At 40.1% G+C, this 20,898-nt stretch overlaps 1 protein-coding gene across 2 annotated transcripts in view; it reads right to left on the reverse strand.

The window, feature by feature from the left end:
- LOC121264852 (valine--tRNA ligase, chloroplastic/mitochondrial 2) overlaps nucleotides 1–20,898 on the reverse strand; it is a 66,711-nt gene that overhangs the window by 17,748 nt on the left and 28,065 nt on the right. For both annotated transcript variants that reach the window (XM_041168163.1, XM_041168162.1), the window contains exons 13-19: nucleotides 20,685–20,802; nucleotides 20,440–20,556; nucleotides 19,929–20,149; nucleotides 16,017–16,106; nucleotides 15,591–15,702; nucleotides 5,084–5,194; nucleotides 4,871–5,008 (exon numbers count right to left, since the gene is read on the reverse strand). In XM_041168163.1, the coding sequence (XP_041024097.1) occupies nucleotides 4,871–5,008; nucleotides 5,084–5,194; nucleotides 15,591–15,702; nucleotides 16,017–16,106; nucleotides 19,929–20,149; nucleotides 20,440–20,556; nucleotides 20,685–20,802 (907 nt within the window). The remainder of the gene's footprint in view (nucleotides 1–4,870; nucleotides 5,009–5,083; nucleotides 5,195–15,590; nucleotides 15,703–16,016; nucleotides 16,107–19,928; nucleotides 20,150–20,439; nucleotides 20,557–20,684; nucleotides 20,803–20,898) is intronic.

Consider the following 20,898-nt stretch of genomic DNA (forward strand, 5'->3'; position numbering starts at 1 on the left):
CTATTTGTCACCAGATTTTCAATGGTGCACAACTTCCATCACAATCCTATGTGTGCTCCAAATTTCAACATGCCACACATCTAGACATGAGTCTTGGTTGAGCTCTGATCAATGTGGTGAGAGCTCTGACTTAATCGACTCTTTTATAGGATTCCCACTGCTCCCCCCTAAAGGACGTAGTGGCTGAGGTGCGGGAGCCATGACAAGCAGTGGTCAAGCTTGAGGTGTGAATCTCATAAATGCCCTCATTATGGTAATAATAACCATTCAGTTGAATATTGTTGGGATTTGCATGGTAGATCATCTTGGTCGACCAATCAGGCTACTTAAGTTATATAATGCCTCTTTTAACTTTTTTTTTTTATCGATAAAAGATAGATGATATATATATGAATGAAATAGGCATAGCCTTTGTACACAGGAAGTATACCTAAGAGCTCCTAATTACATTCTAAGAACGATAAATTAAAGACAATAAATCCTGAACACTATCCCCATGTAGAACAATAGTGGAAAACCAACACATTAGAGTGTGGAGAAAAAAATTCTTCAGCTCGGGCAATGTACGTTCCTTATCTTCAAAGCAACGCTCATTCCTTTCCGTCCAAGTGCACCACATAATACACAACGGAATCATCTTCCACACTACTGCCACTTGATAGCAGCCTTGCATCTTTGACCAACAACCCAACAAATCCGCCACCCTCATAGGCATAACCCAAGCAACATCAATCCTTAGAAAGATCTCATCCCACAACACTCTTGTTACCTCACAGTGTAATAAGAGATGGTCCACAGATTCTCCATTCTTCTTGCACATGTAGCACCAATCCAACAGTACACATCCTCTCTTTCTCAAGTTGTCCGTGGTCAATATCTTTCCTAGAGCAGCACTCCAAACAAAAAAAGCTACTTTTGAAAGCACACGAGACCTCCAAATAATCTTCTAGGGGAACGGCGTAAAATCAAGTTGTGTTGTCAAGATGCCATAATACGCCTTAACTGTACATAACTTATGGTTATTAGACCTCCACTTCAAACTATCTCCCTATGCCATAGGAAACTCAGTGGAATATAGTACGCTGTAAAATTCTGAAACAATAGGTAATTCCCAATCATGCAAATCCCTATTAAAAAGAATGTTCCACTGGTGCGCACCATGAGAAAATAAACGCATGTCCGCCACTGAAGCCTCTCTATTCACTGCAATACGGTATAAGGCCGGAAAAGCCCTTTCCAAAGCGTGGTCTCCACACCACACGTCTCTCCAAAATCTGATACGATTGCCATCACCAACTACAAAGTGAATTTGATTTGCAAAACATGGCCATCCCTTCCTTATATACTTCCATAAACCCACACCATACCCCCTTCTCACTTCTTTAGAGCACCAACCACCCCAATCGACACCATATCTAGCATCAATAATATCCTTCCACAATGAACCCCCCCTCCAAATGATATCTCCAAAGCCATTTTCCCAATAACGCTTTATTAAAAATTCTCAAGTTACACACTCCCAACCCCCCGTTCACAACTGAGGCACAAACAGTCTTCCATCTAACCAAATGAAATTTTTTCTCCACCCCCATACCTCCCCATAAGAACACTCTAAAAAGTTTCTCTATTCTGTTCACCACCCCTACAGGCATAGGAAACAAAGATAAAAAATAAGTGGGGAGGTTAGAGAGAGTACTCTTGATTAGAGTGAGACGACCCCCTTTTGATAGATACATTCGTTTCCAACCAGCCAACATTTTCTCAATCTTCTCCATTACCCCATCCCTTATAGCTCTATTCTTGAAAGTTGTTCCCAGCGGAAGGCCCAGATATTTCATAGGGAAAGAGGACACCTTACAATCCAGAAGTCTTGCTAAACTGAGGATATTTGAGATCACCCCCCACAGGAACCATCTCAGACTTGCCCAAATTCACCTTAAACCCTGACACTACTTCAAAACAAAGTAACAATGCTCGTAAAAATTGGATCTGGCTCCTATTTGCTTCACAAAAAACTAACGTATCATCTGCAAAAAGGAGGTGTGAAATGATAATAGAGCCACCAGCAACATTGCCCACCAGAAAACCCGATAAGAACCCTCTCCCAACAACGGCCTGCACCATCCTACTTAAAACCTCCATAACTATAACAAATAGAAGAGGAGATAAAGGATCTCCCTACCGCAATCCCCGCGAGCTATCAAAAAAACCAGCAGGTGTGCCATTAACCAGAACTGAGAAACGGGCAGTTGAAATACAATGACGCAACCATGCAATCCACCGATCCCCAAAACCACATCTCTCAAGCATGTATAGGAGAAATTCCCAATTCACATGATCATATGCCTTCTCCATGTCAAGTTTGCACAGAACACCTGAACCTCCCTCCCGTATTCTGTAATCCAAACACTCATTTGCAATGAGTATTGAATCCAGAATTTGTCTCCCATGAATAAAAGCATTCTGGGACTTGGAGATAATATGATCCAACACCGGCCTAAGCCGATTAGCAAGAACCTTCGATATAATCTTATAAATGCTACTCACCAGACTTATAGGCCGAAAGTCTTCAATAGTCACAGCCCCGTGTTTCTTGGGAATGAGCGCAATAAAGGTCGTATTAAGGGATTTTTCAAACTTTTGAAAAGAGTGAAATTCACTGAAAACCTGCATAACGTCCCCTTTCACAGTGTCCCAGCAAGTTTGAAAAAAACCCATCGAAAAACCATCCGGCCCCGACGCTTTATCTTTAGCCATGCCCGATATGACCTTGTAAATCTCTTCTTCGTCAAAAGCTCTCTTCAGAACACTCACACTCTGCAAGTCAATTGCCTCAAAGTGCAAAGCATCAAGCTTCGGCCCCCAAGGAACCGATTCTGTGAGAAGGGTCTCGTAATACTGTACTATATGGTTTTCTAGCTCGGGAGGAGAAGATATCACTTGAGAACCAGATTGAAGTGATTCGATAGCATTGTTGCGCCGATGTGAGTTAGCCACTTTGTGAAAGAACTTCGTACACCTATCACCTTCTTTCAACCAAAGCGCCCTAGATTTTTGACGCCATGAAACCTCTTCTGACAACAAAACCCTCTCCAATTATTGGACATAAATCACTCTGTTACTTCACATGCATGTTCCCAAATGGTTTTGGAATGATGCGTTTTCTAGTTGTCATCATATTAAGCAACTTCCACCCTCTGTTCTATACGGTGCCTCCTCAGATTGTCTTCTCTCCGACTGCATCTTCCCTTCTCAGTTCCACAAAAGATCTTCTAGTGTGTTTCTTGGTTACTCACATGCTAAAGAGGATAGTCCTCATCATCTGTTCCACTGCCTACCCTCACTCTATCTCCATCACCACCAAATCTTGGTTCATCAGACTCTTTGCTACAACCTCATGCAATTCACATGCAGGTTTATTTATGTCACCTAAGGCCACTGGCTCCTATGCCAACACCATCTTCGCAGCCTTCTTTAACTCCATGTTCACATATAACTTTAGGCTCTTTGCCTATTGCTTTTAGAAAAGGTACAATCTTGTGTCAATCAACATCCAAATAGTCAAATTGTTTTTATCATTCTTTATCCCCTTCCTTTCAAGTTTACCTTAAGCTTTCTACAACTTCTATTTCGAAGTCAGTCAAGGATTCATTATCTAGTCCAAGTTGGAAGAAATCCATGAAGATTGGATGGATACCCTTTATCATAATGGGACATGGGAGTTTGCTCCACAACCTCCTAGCAAATAGATTGTTGGATGTAAAGGTTGTATATCTGGTGATGTTTGAGACGGATGGTTACCGATAAAAAAAAATGTTTAAAAAAGATGGTTCTATGGAATTTTGGAGGCGTGATTGGTTGTTAAGAGTTTTACACATACATATAGCATTGATTATGAGGCAACTTTTTCTTCGATGGCCAAACTCTTCTTCATTCGATTGCTGATTTTCTCTACAGCTAATCTTGACTAGCAATCATTTCAGCTGAATATAAGCTGGAAATTTACAAGTAGCAACCATTTGGGTAAGACGGGGTATCAGGGTAGTGTGTTCAAGTTAAAGAAGTTATATATCTAAAACATATCCCCAAGAGCTTTGTAGATTTCAAACATATCATTGGTGTATCACCAATATATCGATGCAGGTTACATTCTGCTGGTAGTATATGAGAATGATATTGTAATTACCAGCAATGTTTTTTTTTTTTTTTTTTTTTTTTTTTGGGGGGGGGGGGGGGGGGGGGGATTACAGGTTCAAATGATTTTGCCGAGATTGGTTTCACACCAAAGATTAAGGGAAACTCAAATCCTTTCTTGTGATTCAAGTTGGTAACTCTAAAAAGGGTGTTAGCCTATTTCAGAGGAAGTATTTACTTGACTGTTTTTCGACTGTTTGCAGGATCTTATTCTAAAGTATTGTCCTGAGATTTAACCCCTACGGGTTGGCTGAAGTGGTAAAGGCCTTGGGCTTGGGGGTATGCTCCCCCCAAGTCTAAGATTCACATCCCCTTAGGTGCAAACAATCTCTAAGGGCCATCGGACTGGGAGATTTTCTTCTTGAATTACCCAAGGTGCACTTGCGGGAAACTCCTTGCCGAGGCCTGTGCAGCCCTGGAATTAGTCGGGACGTTGTTCCTGGACACCCGGCGCCAATAAAAGAAAAAAGTATTGTCCTGAGATTTAGTTAACTCCATCACACTTCTTAACAAATTAGGGCTATGTTATTCTTATGCTCTGTGCCTAATAAACATAGCTTTCTTTTCTGGTTAAACAAAAATATTCCACAAAATATGAATGTTTTTATGAGTTTTGACTCTAGAATCATATTGTCATTTCACCGAATTCATCAAAGGTTAATGAACACAAACCAACCTTATAAGCCAGTACAGTTTCCCAAGCAGATGCGTCATCTTGATTAGGCAAATTCTGTAACACAAACTTGCCAGCATTCCACAGTTTGTTAGTGAAGGCCTTGTTGGAGGACAATCTCTCTGTGGATAAATTAAGGTCCTGAAAGAAGAGGACGTATTCAATTGACAGCATAAAATATATCAGCCAGTGTATTCTATTGAGAATAAATCAAACCTGACCAGCAGTTCCTAGTGCAAGTGTGAATCGTAAAGCATCAGTTCCAAATTCCTGGATAGTATCAATTGGATCTACTACATTACCCAGTGTTTTTGACATTTTACGCCCCTGAAAAAGAATTAAAAGTTCAAAGCCACATCAATATATGGGAATTTGGTAAGCTACAAAGACATACTAGAAAGATGCTCTAAACAGCTAGCGAGAACAAACAAGAGCTTAATAAAAGCAGTGATAGGATCATCGACTCCTTCAGTAAACTCCTGAATTGCATTCCATGGGGTGTGTAAAACCCATGAAACTTGTTCCTTGTTCTTACTTTTTTTTTTTCCTTTAAGCAATTTCCTTTTTTCAGGTTTTTTCTGGGGCGTGTGGGGGGAGGGAGTAATGGGACGGCATGAGTCAGGGAAAGAGTATTGAAAGATGGGTTTTAAAAGGGGAATGTGCGACACCCTCAACTTCTGCTTTGGATTTGACGAAACTTGAAGCGTCGGGACGTGCTGCACAAGGTTCACCTAGACCCGTGACAAAGTGATGAATCTTGTGACTCTATAAGATTTATGCAAGTTTATTCAAGACGAAGAGATCCGGACCCTAATCCTGAGCAAGTTCAAGCTTCAACTCTAGATCTTGAGAGTGAGTTAAGTCCTAATATTTCTCCTCCATCAGCCCATGATCGTGACCTTCCTATTGCTATTAGAAAAGGCACAAGAGAATGCACTAAACACCCACTGTACCCTTTAGCAAAGTTTGTGTCATTTAAAAAATTCTCACCATCACATAGGAGCTTTCAAGTCAGCATAAATACCATTCCTATTCCTAATACTTTATCTGAGGCATTATCTAGTAAGAATTGGAGAAATGCTATGAATGAAGAGATGCAGACACTAGAAAATAATCGAGGGAAATTGTTGACTTACCACCAGGGAAGAAAGTTGTGGTATGCAAGTGGGTGTTTACAGTGAAGTACAGGTCAAATGGCTCCCTGGATAGATACAAGGCCAGACTCGTGGCAAAAGGATACACGCAGACCTATGGCATTGACTATCGAGAGACATTTGCTCCAGTGGCTAAGATGAGTACGGTAAGAGTGCTACTATCGCTAGCTGCTAACATACACTGGTACTTGGAGCAATTTGATGTAAAAAATGCATTTCTTCATGGTGAGTTGGAGGAGGAAATATACATGGATGTTCCTCCGGGCTTCAAGGGAAATCTAAGAAGCAATAAAGTTTGCAGATTGAAGAAAGCATTGTATAGTCTTAAGTAATCACCAAGGGTTTGGTTTGGAAGGTTTACCAAAGTAATGCTTGCCACCGGATACAGACAGAGTCAAGGAGATCATACACTCTTTATTAAGCACTTAGATGCAGGGGGAGTCACGACTCTTTTGGTATATGTTGATGACATAATTGTGATAAGAAAAGATGAGAAGGAGAAGGAAGCCTTGGGAAGGTGTATAGTCAGAGAATTTGAAATAAAAAAACTTGGAAGACTGATGTACTTTCTGGGAATTGAAGTAGCTCATTCCAGAGAAGGCATCTTTATTTTGCAACAAAAATATGTAAATGATCTTCTAATGGAGACAGGAAAGCTGGCGTGTAAACCCGTCTCCACACTAATCGAGCCAAATCACAAACTTGGAGAGGCAAATGAAGATCCAGCCGTAGAAAGGGAATTGTACCAGAGACTAGTAGGAAAGCTTATATATCTTGCTCACACACAGCCAGACATTGCATATGCCGTGAGCATGGTTAGCCAATTTATGCACAACCCAAAGAAGTTCACCTACAGGCAGTGTATCGGGTACTGCATTACCTAAAGGCCAATCCTGGCAAGGGAATTCTATTTAGAAGAAACGTTGAATTGATCCTTGACGAATACACTGATGCAGATAATGTAGGCTCACCCATTGATAGGAGGTCCACTACGGGTTATTGAACTTTCATTGGAGGCAATCTTGTGACCTAGAGGAGTAAGAAGCAGAATGTGGTAGTTAGATTGAGTGCGGAGGCAAAGTTCAAGGCGATTGCTCAGGGAGTGTGAATTAGTATGGCTCAAGCAAATTCTGGAAGACCTTAGAATCAGATGGGAAGGACCAATGAAGTTATTTTGTGACAAGAAGTCAGCCATCAACATTGCTCACAATCCTATTCAACATGACAGAACGAAGCACGTTGAAGTAGATAGACACTTCATAAAAGAGAAATTGGATGGTGGATTAATTTGTACTCCGTATGTGGAACTAACGGCCAACTCGCAGACGTACTCACAAAAGGACTTAGCAGTGCAGCATTCACAAGACTTATCTTCAAGCTGGGAATGAAGGATGTATATACACCAGCTTGAGGGGGAGTGTTGGAAAATAGATAATTGATTCCCTCAATCTTCTATCTATTAGGAAACCTATATATTTGTATCTTTGAATTTCCTAGGATTATGGGATAACCGTTAAGAAATCCCACTGATATAGAAATCTTTTTTCGGAAGGAAAGTTTCCTATTTTATCTCCCTCTAATTAATTCTGTAAATCAGCTATGTAATAGTATATATAGCCGTGTAAAGACTACAATCACATCAATGCAATCGATTCAATTTTTACCACAATCGACTTACAAAGGGCTGGAAAATGCAAGGCAAGAATAGCCAGAAAATCTGCCTGAAACTCTCTCTCAGGTTCTCTCTAGAAAATGGGATGGAAATGCAAAATGTGAAGTGATGAAGGGGGATGGCATGATATACATGAGAGGGGGCTGACATGGGGTGGCTGAGTGACCCTTGGATGGGAGGTTGGCAGCCCAAAAGGTGGTGAAACTGTGGGCTACACAGCCCATGGTTTTCTGCTGCAAAAGCTGAATTGGTGGGTGGTGGTTTTATAGCCCTTTTGACTTGCCATCAAGCCACCTTTTTTAGGCTAGCCATGAGTGGCATGTCAGCTCTAGCTTGGCCTTCGGAGGAGGAAGAAACTTCTCCAAGAAGCTTGACTTGGTAATGGTTTTCAGTGGGTCAAAGATGGGCTCGATGCTTCAATTTAGGGTTTTCATGGGTCTCCTTCGGGGTTTCGGTTGGGATGAAGTCCAAATCGAATTTTTTTTGGCCCAATGTGATTATCAAGATGTAAGAGAGTGGTTAAGAGTGTATGACTAAAAAAATAAGTGATTAATAACATGTGGAAGTGATTAATCACTTCATCAAAACCGGGCCACGTTAGGGTTTGAAATCAAGGTTTAGGGCTTCGCCCCTCATGAGGGTTTTAGGGTTTTGATTGAAATCCAATGGTGTGGGGTTTCACTAGGGTTAAAACCCTCTTTTGGTTTATCAAAAAGTGTTTCGGGTGGTCGGAATAGTGTTTGCAAAGGTGGCACGATCACATGGCTTGAATTGCCTCCATTCCATCACACTTAACTCATTAAGTGACAAGTGTCCTATTACTATTCCAATGTGTGGCTAGGAATGTGTCAAGTGTCCATCCAAAGAGTAATCCTAGTGATTCTAAATGTATTTGAACATTTCACTTAGCGATTTTACAATCGTTTCAACTGAGTGCCAAGTGGCGCTATCCCGTGTTACCAAAAAATTACAAAATTACTATTACACCATAAAATACTAAAAAATCATACGAGTCTAGTGGTGCAAATTGCTTCGCAAAGTTCGACTCCTAAGTGCCTTGATTAAATCAAAAGGCACTCTCAGGTACCATTCATCCAAGAAATGGAAAATGTAACATTGCACCGTAAAATCCTAAATATTCATCCGAGACTAATGCTGCAATTCGTTTTGCTAATTATACTCCTAAGTGCCTCGAATAAATAAAAATGCAAGTTTGTCACCGTAGCAAGTCGGAATCCAACTATGCTGACAAACTTTATAATAGGTCGCTCAATTCGTGAAATCTTTTCGAGATTTCACGATGTTCCTAAGTTCTAAAGAAATTCATCCATTGAACTTTTTTTGCAGCCTATTACAGAATGAACCCAAGTATACAGAACCAAAAAGATCCATAATTTTGTTAAGAAGCCCCAAGGTAATACAAAATTTTACTCATGACAATGACCGATTTAAGGCAATATATTATGGTATAATTTATCGAAAACGATGTATTAAAAAATTTGAGTTGATTTGACCATTGAGACTTGCTTGGTAACCACCCCCCCAAGGCAAAAAACGAAAAAAAGATACAAAAGAAAAAGAGAAAAAGCTAGAGAGTCATATCTACATTCACTTCAAATCTAGGTCCACCATGGACTATGTCAACAATACCACCTATTACGCATTGAAAAAGATTTTGGAAAAAAATGATGGTCCTTGAGAAGTAGGGTTAGTCCAGCATTGATACTAGATTTCAGAAAGTGTCAATTCTGCATTTCAAATATTTTAATTTGAGCACTGTATTTCTTTTACCTGCCAGACTCAGTGCCACCATAGATTCAATGGCATAGCTGGACAAAACATTTACCGCATTATCTCTATCCCTATTTCTCTTGGTCTCACTTGCAAACCTATTGGAAGCAAAGTTGCAAACATTTGAGGGTTGAGTTTTCGTCAAGGCTCGAAAACTCGGAATTGGGTACGAACCAATTCAATGAATCGGGCAATTCATGACAATTTTGAATTAGTTATTTCACTGTTGATAAAAAGTATTAAAAATCATATACAATGAAATTCAAGCATTTAATATCATGTATAAATATAAGTTCATGTATAAAACTCCAATAAGCTCTTTTCTCTCCATACGCTTTCTCACTAGTGATGATTTCTGGTGCTTATCTATGAGATTATCATGGGTTTCATGAAGCAGATTCTTATAGAATCTAAGGTTTTTGAACTGTTTGAGGAAGGTAGTCGATGGATTCGCATAACAGAGAGAAGTTGGAAGGTTACGAAAGCATTTGTCCTGGAGATGTTCACGGTGAACTAGCTCATTAGAGCCCTTGAGGAATGTTCATATGGTGACAAAAAGGAGTTCTTTGCAACCTCAAGGGATGGTCACAGAAGTTACATTGCCCAAAGATGTTCCAATGCTCAAGGTCGATATAAGGCATTAGTGGAATATGGCAATAGTGGCAGACGGAATTTTGTTTTTATACCAGAAGAAATGGAGGGGAAAGGGTGGAAAGAAATGGTGGTTGCACTGCAGGAAGCTCGCAACAGCTTGGAGAAGGGGAGAAAGGTTGGGTTGTCAAGGTTTCAAAACTCAAACCAGAAAGTGTCGATGAACACTTTGCCTAAGTCCTATGCAAAGGTGGTCTGGTCATTGGGACTTGCTACAGGTAGTCAAGAAATGACAATGAGCGCTAGGGGAGATGCAATAACAACGAAACCAAGGGTGGAGGGTAATTCAAGGTATTCAAAAGTAAAGCAGAAGTCATTGCGGGAGAAGGACGGAGACGTCCTCTCTTGGGCAAAGGTGGGCCGAGTAAGAATAGGCTGGGTCAGGAGAGGCATTTCACTCAGGCTAAGAAAGGCAAAGCTACAGCCCAGCCAATAACTAGTGGGCTAAACCCCCAAGGCCTCCCGAAATAGGCTTTGTGACTGTTACTAGCAAGGACCTACTGACGTTGTCTAATCACCAACGCCACCGACAGAGATTGAAGTCGAGATTGGTTGTTTCAAATGTATGGACCAGCGAGTCACGAAAAAGAGACAAACCCCACCGTAGGGACCAAGCGACCTGGAGGGTGGGCCTCTAGTCGAACCATCACCAGAGTTGACGTCGATGACAGAGATCGAAGTCAAGAATGCTTGTTTAGGATGTACGAGGGGCCAACAAGTCACGAAAAACAGACAGAACCCATCGCCTGGACCAAGAGACCTAATGGGTTGGCCTCTGGTGGACGTCGTACTCGAGTTGACATTGCTGATGGTGTTAGAAGCCAAAAATGTCCATTTCGAACGTACGAAGAGTTCCCGAACAGAGGAAGAGGGCCAGAGTGAGCTGGGGACCTTCTTCGATGCAGTTGAAAGTCCTATACTTGTTGTGATTGCACCGGAGCCTCCAATGGACATTGAGATGCCGATGGGGGACAGGTCTAAGGGTGACAACCAAACCGATGTTGGCACATTGGTTATATTCAAAGCTTCTGAACACAATAATAACGAGGGGGAGTTCCAATTGACGGAGGTAGCAGTAGGTAGAAATATGGGAGCTAATGATCATTGGGTTGAGCCTTACTCGTTCAGTAAATTATGAAGGAAGTGCGAGTCGTGGTGGGATGAACGATAGGGCAAAATCGGTGGTTTTATGAAGCTCAAAATAGTCTCATGGAATGTAAGGGTGTTGAACGAATTAGAGAAGCGCACCAAAGTACGAAACCAGCTTCGTAGTTGGAGAGTGGATGTTGTATGTTTACAAGAGACAAAACTGGAACTAATAGCATACGGAGTTTGTGGAATTGTTGTCATATGGGATAAAAAGGGTGGTGGAAAAAATGAATAATGAGTGTGTGGGGGTTATACAGTGGCTACTTCTTTTACAAATGTGGAAAATAGGTATCAATTATCAATGGTCCTTTGCCAATGTTTATGGTCCCAATACTAATACTGAGAGAAGAGGCATGTGGGGTGAATTGGCTGGTCTTTGTAGCTTATGGAGCCTCCCTTGGTGCATTGGGGGAATAGGAGGTCCTAGCTCTAGCTTAGCAATGATGGATTTTTCAGACTTTATTTATTAGCATGATCTTCTGGATATTCCTCTAGTGGGTGGCACATTCACATGGTCCAGTAATAGAGAATATCTAACTTGGTCAAAACTTGATAGATTCCGCATTTCGCCTGATTGGGAAACACATTTTCCGGATCAAATCCAAAAACAGCTTCCAAGGTTATGTTCGGATCACTTCCCTATTCTCATTGATTGTGGAGGCATACAGGGAGGTAAAAGATATTTCAAGTTTGAGAACATGTGGCTAAAATCCGAAGGCTTCGTTGAGCGAGTTAGACAATGGCAGTCGTCCTATCTCATACAAAGCAACCTAAGTTATGTGTTGGCTTGTAAGTTAAAGGCTCTCAAGGAGGACTTGAAGAAGTGGAATGAGCAAATGTTTGGGAATGTGGAACACCGAAAGAAGTCCCTCATCGACAAATTATAGGGTTTGGAGGACGTGGAGGAGGAGAGGGGGCTTTCAGAAGAACAAAAGGCTCGCAAAAAGCAAGTCACCTCAGATATTGAAAGGATGGCTCTAATGGAAGAGATCTTATGGAGACAAAAATCTAGGGCTTTATGACTAAAAGAAGGGGATAAATGCACCAAGTTCTTCCATCGCATGGTTAATTCGCATAGAAGACACAATATCATTGAGTCCATATTGGTAGATGGGAGGATTACATCGAATTCGTCTGAGATCACGGATCATATTACTAACTACTATGCACAATTACTTTCGGAACAATTTTCTTGGAGACCTTGTTTGGATGGCCTTGTTTTTGAGTCAATTGATCAGCAAGAAGCAAGTTGGCTAGAGAGGCCTTTCGAGGAGGTGGAGATTCGCAAGGTGGTGAGAAGTATGGCTAGTGACAAAGCTCTGGATCCTGATGGGTTCACTATAGCCTTTTAAGGCATGTTGAGAGGCAGTTAAAGACAACATCATGAGCTTCTTCCAAGAGTTTCATGAACGAGGTATTTTTGAAAAAAGACTTAATGCTACTTTACACCTATCGCAAAGAAGCCTTGGATGGTGGAGATTAAGGACTTTTGTCCTATTAGCTTAGTGAGTGGAATTTACAAAATCATTTCGAAGGTATTGGCTATCCGATTGAGTACGGTACTGGAGAATATCATAACCAAGCCCCAAAATGCATTCATCCGAGGTCGGCAAATCCTTGACTTGGTTCTCATTGCCAATGAATGCTTGGAGAGTCGCATCAAGTCGGGTGAACCCGGGTTATTATGCAAACTTGACATGGAGAAGGCATATGATTGTGTAAACAGGAATTTTTTGTTACATGCTCGAGAGGTGTGGACTTGGAGCGAGATGGTGCTCTTGGATCAGATTTTGCATCTCCATCATACGTTTCTCTATCTTGGTGAATGATACCCCAATGGGTTTCTTCGGAAGTTCAAGGGGTTTGAAGCAAGGTAATCCCCTATCTCCATAACTCGTTATTTTCATAATGGAAGCTTTTAGTAAAATGATTGCAAGTCTTGTGGAAGGTGAATTTTTATCAGGACTTTTCGTAGGGGAGGCAAGAATCGGTACACTTGAGATGACTCACCTCTCATTTGCAGATGATACTCTTGCCTTTTGTGGGGCTAGTCATAATCATATTCAAGTCTTGCGAGCTCTTTTACTTTGCTTTGAAGCTGCTTCGGGTTTGAAAGTGAATCTCACCAAGTTAGAATTAGTTCCGGTGGGTAATGTTCCAAGTGTTTTGACCTTCGCCAATATGCTAGGATGCAAAGTCTCCACCTTGCCAATGAAGTATTTTGGTCTTCCATTGGGTGCATCCTTTAAATCGCTGTCTATTTGGGATGGAGTGTTGGAAAAAATGGAGCATAAATTGGCAAGTTGGAAGATGTATTTCTCCAAAGGTGGCTAAGTTACGTTGATAAAAAGAACTCTATCCAACCTGCCAACTTACTACTTATCTTTATTTCCAATACCATGCAAAGTGACTCACCGGATAGAGAAATTACAAAGAGACTTCTTATGAGGGGGAATAGACGAAGAATTCAAGTTTCCTTTGGTGAATTGGGCAATGATTTGTACCCCTATACGAGAAAGCAGGTTGGGAAATATGAATTTGTTGGTTTTTAACAAGGCTTTATTGGGTAAATGGTTGTGGAGATACCACGAAGAGAGGGGAGCTTTAAGGAGGGTGATTATAGAGTTGAATTATGGTGGACTGTGGGAGGATAGTGCTCGAATGAGGTGACAGATAACATGTGGTGGGGCTTTGGAAACAAATAAGAAGAGGCTGGACCAATCTTCATCGATATACACGTTTTGCAGTTGGGGATGGTTCCAGAATTAAATTCTGGAATGACCTATGGTGTGGAGATCAAATCCTCAAAGAAGCCTACCCAACACTACACGGCATCGCCCGAAGAAAGGAGGCTTCTGTAGCATAGCTCATGGATCTCTCTAGTGGCTCCCCTTAGTGGAATATCACCTTCTTTAGAGCTGTCCAAGATTGGGAAATTGACACATTTATAGATTTCTTCAACCTTGTGTATACTTGTAGAGTGATTGCAGGAGCAAATAAGATTATGTGGTCACAATCCAAGAAGGGGAAATTTTACTGTACAGTCATACTACGAGTTCCTCATGACGCATTCTACAAGAACATTCCCATGGAAGAACAAATGGAAGACTAAGGGCCCCCCTAAAAGCTTCTTTTTTTGTATGGAAGATTCTAGCCTTAGATAATCTAAGAAAACACTGATTGATGGTATTGGATTGGTGCTATATGTATGAAAAGTGAGGAGTCTGTGGATCACCTATTATTGCATTGTGATGTAGCCACGCGCATATGGAATGATATCTTTGCTAGAGTGGGACTCGTTTGGGTAATGCCAAGAAGGGTTGTTGACTTTTGGCCAGCTAGCACGGCATTGGAGGTAATTCTCAAATTGCAGCGATGTGGAAGATGATACCGATTTGCCTATGGTGGTGCGTATGGATGGAAAGGAATGGTTGGAGTTTTGAGGATCATGAACGGACAATGGACGAGATTCGAACTTTTTTTCTTCATACATTATTCTATTGGTTGATTGTAATAGACTTTAATGGCATGAACGTACATGATTTTCTTGTATCTTTAGACAGTCATACATAGGTGTGGTTCTTGTATATGTCATGTGTACTTGGCTTCGCCTATTTTAATAAAATTCCTATTTACTAATAAAAAAAAATATGATATGAATCTAATATTTCAATAAACATGTAATGTATTTAACCTCAATTGTCGACTTTTTTCTGCCTCATATGCGAAAAAGATAAAAATCATTAAGTTATAAGCACATGGTAAATGTAGTATTTTATACAATAGCACAAATTTAATACCAAATACTCATTCATTCCTATTTTTTTTCAACTAAAGAAAATAAAGAACTGCATATTTTATCTTTCAATGTTTTTGCGATTCTTATTGAATACAATTGAAAAAGTTAATATATGTTTAGTTCTATCATATCTTTGTATAGATACAGTTTTAAATCAGTTGGAATTGGTTCAAATCAGTCTAAAATCAGCTTGAATCAGCCTAAACAGGTCGTTTGAAGCGGTTTAGTAAACGATTCAAAACGTTCACTAAAATCAATTCAATTTCTGAACAACTCAATTTGAATTGGCCTGAATAAAACCGTTTTTTCAAGTCTTGGTTTTCGTTCGGCGGCTTCCAACTACCATGGTCCAATTGGACAGTCCTATTTAAATAATTATAAAGAAGTCTACCATGAAGGTGTGCAAAACAAACTTTGAGATGAAGGTCTATAAAGATTATTCATTAAGGGCTGCAGCTTTGTATAAACAATATCAATGCCAAAACTTTACTCATGCACTACACTCACTTGTGAGTCTCGGATGAGCCCATGTAGATAAATGTATGAGAATGGAATAGTCCCTGTGAACTCGATTCCCATCATGACCATCCTCGCCACCCAAAAAAACAATATGTCATGCCTGTCCAAACATGAAAGAAATATCACTTCCCATATCCTCTCACATTAAAAAAAAAAAAAAAAAAAAAAAAAAAAAAAAAAAAAAAAAGAGGTGCAATATGGACCAAAAATATGTATATTAGCAGTACATTATCAACTATATTCATCGGCAACAAAATGCAATTTGCAGTGCTGCTTTCCACCCTAATACAGGACAAGAACCTAGAAAACTAACCTAATACAGGACAAGAACCTAGAAAACTAACTGTTTCACTGTGAGAGAGAGAGAGAGAGAGATCGTAAGAACAGTGGAAGCTAGGTAGGGAGTAACATTACCCAGTTTCAAGCATTGTTGTTGGATAAAACCGTTTAAAATCCTCTGCTGACACGTCTGGCCATCCAAGGGTACTAAAAGGCCATAGCGCACTGAACACACGAGTAAGAAAATATGCTTAGTAAAAGGAAAATATAGGGGGCGCGTGCGAGTATGAGTGTGTGAGTGTTTTTTAACAGATAAATGTAGAACCACAAAGCAGAACAGCTGTCATATCCTTAAAGTTACCAGTAAAAAGAGCTGAAATTTAATAAAGCGATAGGGCGAAAGACAAATCTATTACAATATATAAAAGCTGCGGCAATCTTCGTAAAATATTGTGCCACCTCAACATTTGTATGTTCTCATTTTAATTTTTAATTATTTATTATTCTCTAATTATAATACAAGAACATTTACACTTCCACCCTTTATTACCACTTTATCATCCATCTCTTGCACTTCCCATCAACGTCCATCCTTTATTACCCTTCATCAGCCATCTCTAACTTCTCGTCTCTTGCACTTCCCATCTACTTCCACCCTTTATTACCACTTCATTAGCTGTCTCTTACACTTCCTGTCTCTTGCACTTCCAGTCAGTTACTGCTTTTTATTTTCATAACTTAATTTTATCAGAACTATTCAGTTTCCAGGTTATTAAATGTTATTAAAATACTTGGATAATAATCTCAACATTAAATTATTTCCCTAAACACCATTCAGTTTCTAGACTGTTCAGTTTCCAGGCCATTCGGTTTTAAGGCTTCATTGGAAGTCTGTTCCACTTCCGCTTACTTCTCTACAGGTCTTGGTCTTCCATTTAAGGTGTTATTTTTGGTTCCGTTGTCAACTTGGAGAGGGATGGCAGATTGTCATCTTTTCAGTTATCGATGGTACTCCAAACAATATTGGGTGGTCGCGAAAGTTTAAAAAACTGGCTTCTTTCTAAGAGATTTTTTTTTAAGTAAAAGAATTTATTAAACCACGTAATTAGGCAAGGCCCAAGTACATAGGAAGTATACAGGAGATGAACCTAATCACAAGCTAAGCGCTGTGAAAAACAGCATAAAAGTCATTAAAACTCGTCCCATTCAATACAATAGCTGGAACACATTAACCCACTAATCCACTTTAACTGACCGCTGAAGCCCAAAGCAACAATGTCTGAAAGAAAAAGTCCCTAAACCCTTCTGATGAGCGTTCCCTATTGTCGAAACAGCAACCGTTCCTCTTGTTCCAAGTACATCACATTAAACATAGAGGCACCATCTTCCAAAGAGCCGCGATGTGACGATTGCCCCGAATTCCTCTCCAACATGACCATAGATCTATCACCCTCCTAGGCATTATCCATGCCAAACCGAGTCTAGTGAAGATTTCATCCCATAAAGCTTAACTACCTCACAATGAAGAAGGAGATGATCCACCGATTCCCCATTACTTTTGCACATGAAACATCAATCTATTATATAGAGGCCACGCTTACTCAGCTTGTCAGTAGTCAATATTTTCCCATGAGATGCCAGCCAGCCAAAGAAAGCAACCTTGAGAGGAACATTACTCCTCTAAATGCACTTCCAAGGGAAGGCAATGGAAGAATGGGTCGACATAACCTTATGATAGGATCTGACCGAGAAGTTCTTATACCCCGTATGTATCCAAAGCAACCTGTCCTCCCTCCAGCCGTTAAATTCAACACGTATAACGCCCTGTAAAATTCAGTAATACCCCCCACCTGCCAATCATGGGCAGCTCTAATAAACCTCACAGACCATTGAAAAGAATCAGCAGAAATGTCCACGTTGTCAGCCACTGAGGCATCCTTATCCAACACAATTCTATAAAGAGAGGGGAAAGCAATCTTCAAGGCAACATCACCACACCAAATATCATGCCAGAATCTGATTCATGTTTCCCTTCCCACCTCAAATCTGAAATTACTGAAGAAATCTTCCCAACCATTGCAGATAAATTTCCAAACATCCACGCCATAAGTCCCTCTTACTTCATTAGAACACCAACTCCAATATTTAACATCGATGACATTCCTCCATCCCAATGATACTGCCATAACCATTTTCCTAATAGTGCATTATTGAAGGTTCTCAGTTTTCTAACCCCCAACCCACCACAAGATAAAGGGGTACAGATCTTATCCCACTTAATCAAATGGAATTTTTTCTCATCCTCAAAACCTCCCCACAAGAAATCACGAAAAACCTTCTACAGTCTATTTGCCACCCCTGCAAGCAAAGGAAATAAAGCTAGGAAATATGTTAGGAGATTGGACAACGTGCTCTTGATTAAAGCAATTCTAGCACCTTTGGACAAGTAAATCTTCTTCCAACTCGCCAATCTACATTCGATCTTTTCAACAATCACATCCCACATTGCTTTGGATTTATGAGGAGCCCCCAAAGGGAGACCAAGGTACTTCATGGGCAAGGATGACACCTTGCAGCCCAGGATGGCAGCCAAATCGATTAAATTATTAACCAAGCCAACAGGAACCACTTCAGATTTTGATAAATCTACATTCTTAGAAATGAAACTCCTTGTGGCAATAAGGGTGGTGTTGATGGCCATCTCTGCGCAAAAAGCTATGGTAACTGGGACTCCAATACCAAGCCCAACGTCTGAAGTTGTTGTCTTTGTGTGCCCACTTTCGGGTTGTTCTTTTGAGCTATACTGGTCTAACTCCAATGACCAACATAGATAGTCAACATGATGGTTCCTCTTTTGAACTCCCCACCCCCCCCCCCCCCCCCCCCCCCCCCGGGTGTATAAATTTACAAATATGATGAACTTCTCATGACTATGAGAGAGGTAGGGGAATATAATAAACTTAAAGACTTGATAATTACTCGTGCATCGCACGGGTATACATCTAGTGATCTCAATTTCAAGATTCTAATTCTCTAGCTAAGATGTGACATAATTACAGTCAAATACCAATAAGTTTAAGCAGCAACAGAATTTGGTTTATTGCTCCAAGTAACAGTTATACAATCATGACTTCAAACATGCATGACCAGGATTTAGATTATAAGTGTCTTTCTTGCAACATCCTGTTAAACCACTGGATCAATATCGAAGAGAAAAGAATTAAGAACAAACAACATGCTTTCTGTTTACTTTTATGTCCCATCACCCAACTCATATCTAGTGACACAAGAAAAATCCCCTGCCGTTTCTTGATATTCTTCCACACCTCAACCCCACCCCACCCCCCCCCCCCCCCCCCAAAAAAAAAAAAAAAAAACCAATAAGACCCACTGACCCACTTGAATGCCAACTGCCAACATGTTTCCATATTTTACTTCAACGACCATCTGCCATGCCTGCCATGCCTCTCTCTCCATGACATAACGCCATAACCATTTCCCCCATAAAGCTTGAATAAAAGCAAATTTCTAATCCCAAACCACCCAACAAGCTTGGGGTGCGTACCTTAGACCACCAAACAAGTTGCAACTTTAATTCATTGCCAATTCCAGATCGAAACTTCTTTAAAAAAAAATTATAAGATAAATTTACTAATGAGCAAAAGGTGTTACCAAGTACATAGGAAGTATATATTAGAGACATCTAGATAGAAAGAGTAAAAGTGAATTTAGAGAAGGCGTTAACAACACCGAGCAAAGTACCATGTCATGGTATTTTTTTTTTTTTTTTTTTTTTTTTTAAGAATCATGAAAACTCAAAAATTTTCAGTATATATAAAGAAACAAAAAGTTCAAAAAGTAAACTTGTCATCACTTGCTCTACAATAGTTTGACTAACAAATTGTGCCATTTGTGAAACATGAAATCCATTGCAACAATAATTAAATGCAAAAGTAACATGTAGTTTAGTAGTATCATGTGTAGTTGTTAGGATTCAACGCTTTCACAATAAAAATATGTGAATCCTTAGCAGTATTAGAAATAGACCTGGAAAACCATGTGTCAAGAACATCTGGATCCTGATATATTTCTGCATCTTTTCCATACTTCTGACAAGCTTTCTCACGAGCTTCATCAGCACTCCTTGCAACTATATATTCTTCTTCACAGTCCTTTCCCACAATGTACCAAACAGGTATGCGGTGTCCCCACCAGAGTTGTCTGCTTATACACCAGTCCTTAATATTTGATAGCCAGTGATTGTAGATCTGCGACAATAACAAAATCATGTTAAAGATAACCAATGGTATGAAGGTACCCTTATTAAACATGGATGTTTTTGTGTGACAATTGTTTTTTAAAAAAATCCATCATCTTCGTTATTAAATTTCTAAGAGAAACCATACTCAAATGGTGAAGCATTGGAGATCAAGGCAGAAGCTGCATAATTTAGAAATAACAGAAAAATAAAACTAAAACGGCCAACAGATAATATGAAGAGAAAAGCTTTCTAGTGCACTTCAAATGCACGAAGACAGATATATGTGCATAACAATACCTTCTCAAATCTATCAGGAATAATGCTTAATTCTCTTTTTTCAACTGCAAGAAGAGCTTTCTCCGCCAGGGGCTCCATGCTAACAAACCACTGCCTGCTAACTAGTGGCTCTATTATCTGGTGGAGGAAGAGGGGAAGGGGAAATAAGAGTAGGGAAAATACATCATGAAAAGAAATTCACAATGGAATGGCTATCCATTATCTAGATGAAATTTTCAAATTAGTAAACTAAAGTAACATCTCACTTCTCCACCACGTTGGGATCTGGGAACTCGTAGAGTGTGCGGTTGCTTTTTCACAGCCAAGCCCGTCTCCTCCAGATCTGCCCACAGCTTCTTCCGGGCCTCAAACCGATCAAGGCCACTATTATTATAAACGTCAATGTCATATGTTAGGCACAGCATAGAAAGCTTTCCCCAATATGATGCATGTACAGCAATCAAATAAAGCTAGTTTAAA

This window comes from Juglans microcarpa x Juglans regia, chromosome 5D, assembly GCF_004785595.1.
Source record: "Juglans microcarpa x Juglans regia isolate MS1-56 chromosome 5D, Jm3101_v1.0, whole genome shotgun sequence".
Taxonomy (NCBI): domain Eukaryota; kingdom Viridiplantae; phylum Streptophyta; class Magnoliopsida; order Fagales; family Juglandaceae; genus Juglans; species Juglans microcarpa x Juglans regia.